This window comes from Parambassis ranga, chromosome 1, assembly GCF_900634625.1.
Source record: "Parambassis ranga chromosome 1, fParRan2.1, whole genome shotgun sequence".
Taxonomy (NCBI): Eukaryota; Metazoa; Chordata; class Actinopteri; family Ambassidae; genus Parambassis; species Parambassis ranga.
Window position 1 is genome coordinate 20,858,692 of NC_041022.1, and position 10,153 is coordinate 20,868,844.

At 41.5% G+C, this 10,153-nt stretch overlaps 3 protein-coding genes across 3 annotated transcripts; 2 read left to right on the forward strand and 1 right to left on the reverse strand.

The window, feature by feature from the left end:
* Positions 1 to 31: 31 nt before the first annotated feature.
* Positions 32 to 3,833, reverse strand: yju2b (YJU2 splicing factor homolog B). The gene is made up of 10 exons (XM_028411458.1): positions 3,757 to 3,833; positions 3,277 to 3,326; positions 3,107 to 3,160; positions 2,927 to 3,009; positions 2,605 to 2,660; positions 2,453 to 2,513; positions 2,146 to 2,288; positions 1,813 to 1,985; positions 1,395 to 1,533; positions 32 to 669 (listed from the first exon to the last, which is right to left on the reverse strand). The coding sequence occupies exons 2-10, from the start codon at positions 3,277 to 3,279 to the stop codon at positions 188 to 190; spliced, it is 1,194 nt and encodes a 397-aa protein (XP_028267259.1). The 5' UTR covers positions 3,280 to 3,326; positions 3,757 to 3,833; the 3' UTR covers positions 32 to 187.
* A 9-nt stretch (positions 3,834 to 3,842) lies between these two features.
* Positions 3,843 to 5,379, forward strand: LOC114439546 (transcription factor IIIA-like). The gene has a single exon (XM_028411571.1). The coding sequence runs from the start codon at positions 3,931 to 3,933 to the stop codon at positions 5,011 to 5,013; it is 1,083 nt and encodes a 360-aa protein (XP_028267372.1). The 5' UTR covers positions 3,843 to 3,930; the 3' UTR covers positions 5,014 to 5,379.
* A 4,345-nt stretch (positions 5,380 to 9,724) lies between these two features.
* Positions 9,725 to 10,153, forward strand: LOC114426151 (artemin). Its single transcript, XM_028393392.1, has one exon. The coding sequence runs from the start codon at positions 9,725 to 9,727 to the stop codon at positions 10,151 to 10,153; it is 429 nt and encodes a 142-aa protein (XP_028249193.1).

Consider the following 10,153-nt stretch of genomic DNA (forward strand, 5'->3'; position numbering starts at 1 on the left):
TGCAACAATGTGTTACCAAAAAAACAACTTGTTCAGTTCTTTTCAGTTCTTCATTTAATTACACCAGACATCAGAAGAAATATGAAACAAATCACTCTGTTAACGTAAACTTAAACTCAGTAGCATTCTGTAGGCTAGCAAACATAAAATCTAGATGAAAACAGAAGCTGTCCCATTTATCCGAGACTCACTGTCCAGGGTCTGAATCTGAGTCACTGTAGTCTGCGACCAGAGATCTGACTCCTGCCAAACTGTTGCCCCGTTCCTTTTCATTCCTAAAGTCCTCTGCATTTGTCAGTCCTTTGTCTGTGGCTTTGACATGTACTTCTGTCTCTGCCAATTTCTGCCTCCCTTGTGTTGATATTGTACATGGGGCTTCCTCTGTCACGACTTGTGAAAGCTCCCCATTACACGTGCTGACTTCAGGGTGTGACTTCCCACGGGTGATGGTGGTGCCGTGTTCAGACTTAATTCCATGTCCCCCTGTGCGTTTGCGGATCAGCGGGCTGTGTGAGGAGCCCAGAGCTTTGTTAACCGCTAGTTCTTTCCCCTGCAGGCTGAGCTTATGGAGAAGACTGCTTGCAGCACCTCCTAGTGGTGTCGAAGTGGAGCTAAACCAAGAACGAGAGGAGATCTCTTTCCGCTTGCTGTGTTGCTTGTCCTCATAGGCTGAAAAATGAAGGAGGGGAGAATAATGAGAAAGCTATAAATTAGTCTTACAACTTTAATTTTATAGTGTGGGAAATAGTATTGAACACATCAAAATTCTAAAAAACCCACTAGACTTTGGTATTAACTCAAGAAATCCACAAAAAAATAAAGTTATCTGTAATAAAGTAAAATGAAACAGGAGAAAATATTAAACACAATAAAAGAAAGCAGAATCTGTTTTTCATGTCATTGTACTTGCAGACTTCACATATTTAATGCCGAGGAACAATCAATGGGGTCTGTACTTAAACATTTATTGTACTTAACAATAATCTGCTGAATTGAAGAAAATCCATCTATCAAACATCCAAAGTTTTTTTTATTTCCCCCATTCTAAAATGGCTAAAAAGTCAATCTGACTTGAAATTAGACCGTGGAAGAAACGGTGACCCGACGGCCCCCACAGAACCTTCAAATCAAAGGTTTAAAGACCCGTTAAGAAGAATGGGCCAAAACCAGACCTTAGTACTGCAGATGAGGGGTTTATTCATACACTAAGTGTCTAGATGCTGCCATTACAAACAAAGGGCTTCGTTTAATATTACATAAATGTCAGTAGTTCAATTTGATTTCATTTTATCACACACACATAGCTTCCTTTATGGACTCTGATGTCGTTTTGATACGTTCAATATTTATTTCCACCACTGTATTAAAACACTTGTAGACTGAGTAATGCTCACAGTCTGGTGTCTGGTAGGTGAGTAGTGCTGCCAGTTTCTTGTCCTCCTCCTTTTCTGGCAGCAGTGGGATCGACAGGTTGGTCCTCATCCTCACTGCATTATCCTTTTCCTCCTGCTCAGCAAACACTTTTTTCTCTGTCTGCACCACAAAATTAAGCAAAGATGTCAGTTTATTAACACAGTGCAATTCTATCTTGAATAAAATCTAAAGTTGCATCGCACGCTGCTACATTTAGTCTTCTTTGAATAGACTGGGCATGTAGTTACATGTGCAGTAACATGACCAATGTTTCAGACTGTAGAGGATAAGTTCATGTTACTTTCACATGATCACCCATAATAAGTGGCAATATAACTATGACAATGAGTCTATTGAATAGCATCATTTCAGCAGTTAACATAGAGGTAGGTGTCTTACTCTAAATTTCCTGCGGAGGGCACTATTAAGCTGGAAGTCATCTTTCCAGCTGGATTGGTAGTCCTGGATCTCTGACAGAGTGGGCAGAGCTTTTGAAAGTTTCTCCTTGTCTTTCCCACCATGGTCCAGCTTGTACATGGCATCTGTCTCCAGTTTCTCCTTCTCATTGTGCTCTGTTCCAAGGAGCAGAAGAAAGGTCAGACTAGTTAGTAAAACAGAGCAAGCATCTCAAAGAAAAGAAGGATGCCAGAAATGCACACAACTAAAATACAAGGCACAAAGAAGTAAACTGAGGAACATATTTTCATATACTAATAAACATGAGTCGTTTACCAGTTGTGAGAATCTGTTCATTTTCTGCCATGTCCCAGCGTTCTTCCTTCCTGCTCGCCCCGCTTACTATCACATAGTCGCATGTCGCTGGGTCGGTCTGCATCTCAATGTAGTTGATACACAGGTGGCACTTCATCCTAAACCTTGTTGAGGAAAGAATATTTCAACTTATGAACAGGTTCATTATGCATTGTTATTATTGAATAGATATTGAGGTGGCACCATACAGAATAAAGGTCTGATTTCTTGATACAATAAAAGGAAATGATCATTGTTTACATAGTAAACCTGATCCTTCTTTACTTACCTGTAGATTGGTGTAGTGTAGTAGTTCCCCACTTTCTTCTTCTCAGCATTGTACCGAACCCCTGTACAAACAAAGGATCAGTGTTATTAATATTAAAAAGATGAAACTCAGCCTTGATAAACACAAACAATGTGTTTTTCTTTCAAACATACCCATGCCAATGTGATTTTTGCAGCCATCACACCAGATGTTGTAGGGCATTTCAAACCTTAATGGAAAAAATATCAATTATAACATACAGTTTGGTTTGGTGTCAATAAAAAGAACCAATACTTCTTGCCACATCTTCATACGGCAATTTGGAGTGTATACCTTATCATACCTATAGCCATTAACTGCCTAGATATTAATAACAAATAACAAATACTAATAAATACACTAAATTGTTGCCATGAACAAATAAAAAAGTTTACACAACTGTAGATAAAACAATCACAACCTTGAGCGAGATTCGTTATTTCTGTGTGTACTAACCTGATAATGAGGATGCCCTGGGACAGTTTCCTGGCCCTCTCTCGCAGAGCGTGCGTTTTATGGTAGCCATTGAGGGATCCATGCTACAAACAAGAAATGGTAGCGATGACAGTGAGAAGCTAAGCACTAAAGCTGAACAAATATAAGAACCACGTGAAGGCTCTGTGTGATCATGCACACCTTGGCTGGATCAAAATCTGGAGGATAGTATTTGTTTGTTCCTTTCCTTTCACCCTGTCAAGAAAGAAAGATCATGACACAGTTAATAAAGGGTATACAGTGTGTATTTAAACATTTACCCATGTGGTTATTTTGAATGATGGTATTAACTAATAGAAACCTCGACTTACCATAGTGACGACTCGACTTTCTCAGTAGAGAATTCACCCCTGTGATCAAACTAAATAAAGGCAGATGCTATATCAGCGACACTGTAATATTTGATCAAACTTGATTCCATAACAGTTGTTAAAGGCCCTTTAGTATTCACAGCTAGCTCACTACTGCTATGTGTCTAACATAACAACTACGTGGGCGATCTAGCCTTACGTTTGGTGCGGTAATGGAATTGACTGTTATAAGATTTACAAAGTTTATTTTAGTATTAAACCGACGCATTTTAGTATATAGCTTAGCATAACGTTCTCCCATAATTACTAAAAGCGAGTTAGCGTTAGCTAAGAGCTAGCTTGCTACATCACGCTAGCGTCTTCAAGGCGCAATTACAAAGGGCATGTTGTAACTAATGCTGCTACAGACAAAAACACTAGTGACATTAAACATATTTTCACTGTCAAGTAAAATTGTGTAAATAGTTAAAATATACGTACAAATATTCTTGCAGCTGTTCAACAAACAGCAAAACAGCTGAGGGCTTATGGGTAATGTTGACGTAAGGCTTCGGAAGTGACGTCGCGCAAAAGGGGATTGTGGGAACTACCGGTGTCCGTAGTGGCAACGTGCTTACAGAAATGTGAAAGTATTTAGTTGCCAATGCCGCTAAAATGGAAACTAAAAAGGAGGCGTACAAGCGCTACATCTGCTCGTTTCCTGGCTGCGCCGCTGCTTATAACAAGCAGTGGAAACTGGACGCTCACCTGTGTAAACATACGGGAGTGAAGCCGTTCTCATGTGAACACGATGGCTGCCACAAGTCCTTCTGCAGTCCCTATCACCTGGCGCGGCATGAGCTCACTCACAGCGGAGCGAAGCCTTTTCAGTGCACCGTGGATGGCTGCACGGAGGCCTTCACCACCAACGCGAACAGGACCAGACACGTCAGTCGCGTCCACACTCAGGACACTCAGGTGCAGAAAAAATATGTGTGTAAGTTTGAAGAATGCGGGCTGGAGTTTAAGAAGAACAAGCAACTCAAGGCTCACATGTGTGAGCAGCACACCCAGCTGCCCCCTTACCAGTGCACTTATGAAGGCTGCCAGATGCGATTCACCTTTCCCAGTAAACTCAAGCGCCACGAGAAGGTGCACAGAGGCTACCCCTGCACGGAGGAGGCCTGCAACTTCACTGGGAAGACCTGGACCGAGTACCTGAAGCACAGGAGGGAGCAGCACAGGCTCACCTTCAGGTGTGAGCACTGCAGCAAGGTGTTCAAGGACTCTTGGTTCCTGCAGCAGCATCAGCGTGTTCATTCTGACACAAGAGTGGTCCTCAAGTGCCCCAGAAATGGATGTGACAGGTCATTCACCACGGTCTTCAACCTTCAGAGCCATATCGGATCCTTCCATGAGGAGTTGAGGCCCTTCGTCTGTACCCACGCTGGCTGTGGGAAGACCTTCGCCATGAAGCAGAGCCTCCAGCGGCACAGTGTTATCCACGACCCAGAGAAGAAGAAGCTCAAGAAGCCCAGACCCAAACGATCTCTTGCGTCCCGGTTAAGCGGTTATAATGAAACAAAAAGAGTGATCTACAAAAAGCCTGGATCACAGAGACAGTCCACAAAGAAGAAGACGGGCCAGCCTGGTCCTGTTGAGTTGGTGTCTCTCCTGCAGGATACGTCCTTGCTGTGCAGCCCTCCTGTTGATACAGAGGGACTCACTAATGCCCTGACTACACCTATGACGATGTAGAATCAGATAACAAACATGAGGACAGCATCAATAAGCACCTTAAAAGTCTGCACTTTGGACAAAGGGACATTTGGTGTTATTTGGTGAACTCGAGACTAAAGTAGTAATTACTTTAATTTATCTTTGTGTCATTTTTGTTTCCGTAAATGAACACAGAGTAAAGACGTCATTATACTGACAGGAATGAAACCAGCTCCCTGTGTGGCCCCCTACTGGGTGGTGTCAGTGTTAGAATTGTGTGTTTCGGCAACATTATTGCAGTTTCTGTAATGACATTATATTTGTTTATTTAAGAAAATATATTTTTGTTGTTTATATTTTACAAATCCAACACCAACACTGCCCAAATAAAACCTGTGAAATGTGTTTGTTCTCTGTAGTGTTCTTAAATGTTCTTAAATCATTTGTATTGTGGTAGTCTGGTTTAAATTACCCTTAATCAGGTTGCTTTGGTTTTTAGAGAGAGGTGGTTATTTAAGGCTAAGGGCAGTAATAATTAACTGAAGGTTAATAAAATGATCATACTGGCCAGAAGTGACATTATTTTAAAACTTCAAAGACACAAATTGTATATATGTAAAAAGATGCATGTCTGAAGCCATTACCTTGGGTTGGCTCATTCATAATTATTATTGTTGATGATGTCATACCCCGTTGTCTGTGCACCTGAACAGCAGTTCAGTCACAGCAGAAGTCCTGCAGGTATCAAAATGTGCTGAATAAATTAAAAGGAGTTAGGGATTATATGCTAAATGTTTACCACCGGATAAAATGTTGCACGTTGAATACTTTCTGTCATTCAGCCCTCATGGTCCAGGAACCTACAGCCGTTGTTGCTGTCTTGCACATCCATTCCATATCAGCGTAGGGATGTGTATTTGTGAATTCACCTGCTGCACCAAGAAGAAAACCAGCACATTCTTGCGTCTTGATGACTTACGGCTCAAGCGTGTCAGCTCTGACCAACAGATTTACAGCATAAACAGGAGCAGCTCTGTACAAGTTTGAGATTCCAAGACTAAATCCTCTGACTATTTCCACTTACAGGAAGCCGGCTCCCCACATTCCTGCCCTACTCGGCTCAGACGAGCCCTATATGGACTGACTGACCAGCTTACTCAGGAATGCACAGCAGGCCTCATCCAATTCATATTTATAGAATCTGAATGTAATCATTATGTATCTTGTGAACTTCCTACATGGCTGTCAGAGTGATAAAACCTGGAGTCATCATGTAAAAAGCCTGCCCTGATGCAACAGTAGCATTGCATTTAAAAGCATCATTTTAAACATATGAATCGACTTTTCAGTTCTTTTTTTATGTATTAGGATTGTTCATCATGTTTGCTGTCCAATAGCAGCCCATTTTTAACTTCTTCTTCACAACAACCTTTATTTCTGAACTATTTTATATCTCACTATATCACTTTTGACTATCTGAACATATTTATCTATCTGTCACATCAAAACACTCTGCCCGTGTCTCAACACAAAATCAAAGAGAGGAGTATCATGTCTCCTAGGCTGTAACCTAGTAGAACTGTTACTCACCTCACGAATCGTGGTTTATTTCATGCAACACTGCCTTACTCACTTTGCATCTGGAAACCAAACCTAGTCAGTCAGTCATTGTTTAGGTGGTGTTTTCATATTTATCATTGTTTAAAAAATGTAAACAATATACTGCATTATGAACAGTTCTGGCATTTATGAGAGAATCTATCAGCAAACTACGACCTTCCCTAGGTACGTTACACAGGATCTAGCTGGTGTATTAAGATACACTCTTAGTTTTACCATAAAATAAACTGCAGCTTCAATATAAACATTTTACAATGGATTGTAAAATAATACAACAGTATTATAGTACATAAGAATATTCACAAGCGCTGATTCTATTTTCATTTGGAAGAGAATCCGGCAGTGTGTTTGGATCTGGCCATGCTGATCACTGTATCAAATGTTGTCAACATTCTTTGTCTGTTCATTTTTTCTGCTTTTACAAAAATGGATGCCACATTCTTTCCATTCCTGACTTCTGACAATGCTGAATTCCAGACTGGTTTGTCAGGCCGTAATCCAGCAGGATTGCTCTATCTTCACTGTATTTCTCCCACCACCTGCTCTGCTTTTCTTCTGTCTTTTTATCTCTCACTTGGCCTTCATCCTCACGTCTTTTTGAGAGCTGAAAGGAATGCTTCAGGTCCTTTGCCCTTTCATGCGCTTGCTTTCCACACAAAATATGGGAAATTATGGGAAACTTTCTGTGAGTCAAAATCAGGTTTTGATTGCCTGGGTTGACTTGGGTGGAGTCAACCTATACTTATGTATAAGTTGACTATGTGTCCCGAAAATACAGGGGTTATGGGTATGAATGCACTGGTATGTAGAAAAATGCCCAGTATGTGTCATTCACTAGGCTTCTCAGACATCAGGGTGTGCCCCCCTGGATTGGTCTTCAGTAAGCGAAGAGGACGTGTAAAGGAGAAATCCTGTAGTCCATACAGATTTGATCATTTTGCAAAGGCAACTTTTTACATTTCACAACTTTTTATCAGTAAATAATCATCACTGAAACATGGATTCATCACAGGTGATTCATTTGTCTTACACAGGTGTGTAAGGTGCAGTTTTTAACTGAACTGATGTAATGTCTGCATTAAGTGAGGAGAGTGTTTACCCGGGTTTGTTTACTGTACATTATATTGCAACTATTGCACAGTTACAGACTTCTTCTAAGGAAATGCAATGAAAGGAAATGGACCATTGTTGGACATTCAGCAATCCAATATTTTTTTGTAAGGATGATATAGGATTTGCTGAAGGTCTGCCCAGACACCAGTATTTACTATAAATAAAACAGCTCCTTTTAAAATACACAGTTATTTTTCATAATCTCCAAAACCTTATCCTCAAGAGAATTATTGAAATTCCTGGCAGTAAATTCTGTGGGCCATTATTAGTTCAAGACTTAGGGATGATTCCTTAGTATTTCATCTCAACAAAAGTTTTACAGATGAGAAATATGGTTGTTTAACAGTAATAAAATCCCATTGGACACACTCCTCTTGTCTAAATATAACTAAGTGAAGCCAGGCCACAAGTATTAAAATGTCCTACTGTATTTATTATCTGCATTGTGCTGCCGGAATGTAAGAGCATTGTCATGTTTGAAGTGTCTTCTTAAACAACCAATGAATGATCCACGAGACAAGTTAGGAATCTTTTTAAAAGGCCTCTTGCTTGCTTTCTTGTAGGTATTTCCCTGCCGTGTGTGTGTATATGTTCATCATGAATGACCACCATAACGTGATTTCCCCATTGTGGGACAAATAAAGCTTTTCTTAATCCTAATCTTAAAACAGAAACATGAAGATGAGTTCTCACATGACACATTTGAGCTATTTATTGTGAGAAAAGCAGACTACTAATAGCACTAACAATGGCTTTGGCGCTCAGAATAAATTCCAAATGTTTGGCACTCTAATGAAATGAACTTTTTTTTTCATATATTTATCAGCTGCTAAATAATGTGTGCTGGGGTGTTTGCCTTACACCCTGATTGGGTCCAAATATGCGCTGTGGCTTGCAAACCCTAAATTCCGCTGGCTGTCTCTTTGGGCCTTATAACTGTTACATAATGCATATTCTACATGTTCTACATGTCAGCCACACATTGCTGATGAAATCCTTCAATTTATGGAGCAGCTCAAGACGAGTCACCCATTGTGGAATGTCTGCTGAAAGGGGCTTTTGTGTTCTAATTATAACCTCCTTTTCTTCTTAGTTGTTTAACCTGTGTGAGTCTATTGCATTGATCCATAAATAATATATATATATATCTAATAAGAAAAGTGGAAGCCTGTAGTAAAGGATTTCACAATGACTCAGATGCCTTTCCGACCCTTTCACCACACTCCTTCCTCTACATTTCCTGCATAGATAATTTTTCTGTTTACCTATTGATAAACCTCTGTCTCTGTATGTATCTCTTGGCTGTCTGCCTTTCCGCTACGTCTGTATTGCTACATATCTACTGATTAATTTATTAGGCTGCACATACCACTCAAAGCATCATCAAAGTGACATCACTGTCCACTCCTTAGCATCTTTTAAGAAGCTCCAAACCTTGGGAGAATCTATATATTGCTAGAGGGCCAGCATCCCCTGGAAAAACATCTGGGGGGAAACGCAACAATAAAGCAGTGATTTACATCAATTAGATAATCCCAACAGGACAAATTCTGGGTCAAGCGCCCGCTGCCCTCCTACGCTCCCTGTCAGGCTCAGGTGAGTGGGATAGTCTGCTGGCAAGTAACGGGTTAGTGTCTCTCTCCCCCTACACCTCCTCATCGTCTCATCCCATCAACCCCCCCTTCATCTCCAAGGGATATATATTGGAGGTCGTGACTCGTCTGCATCTTAAGCATCACTCGCACCCGCAGACGCTCGCAGGCGTGTTCATTTTGAGTGAAGACGAAGAGCAGACTGTAGCGATGAGGTCCCTGTTGAAGCTGGTGGTGATTCTTTTCTGCGTCCAGAGGGGAGAGGGTCACTGGCTGAGATCACTGATTGGTAAGTGATTGCTGAAGGAAAGATCGTGACCTATGACCTTTTGTTTTGAGAACAATGTAAATTATACAATTATGTGTACCAGATATATAAGTATGTATCTTTTCCAGATCAGAAACGAGAGACAGTATCTGCGCACATGACTCCGAATGAGGACAAAAGCAACAGATATCCAGCTGTGGAAGAAACAGAAGCTGCTCGCGTTGGGCCATCGCCCAATTCCATCATCACCCCAGTTCGCTCTCGTCGCTCCACACTAGATTCCCAGTGTGGCCTGCGCTCCATCCTGCTGCAGGTTCGAAACCTGGGGCTGGGATACGACTCGGATGAGACTGTCTTATTCAAGTACTGCAGCGGGATGTGTCCACATGTTCGCTCCAACCATGACCTCACCCTCACTAACCTGCTGGTGAGTGGCCTGCTCCCGCAGCCTGAGCCTGGGGAGCAGTGGCACAACACACCCTGCTGCAGGCCTACACACCATGAGGACATAGCCTTCCTGGATAACACACACCGCTGGCACAAGGTGGAGAAGCTGTCAGCCGCGGGATGCAGCTGTGTGGGCTAG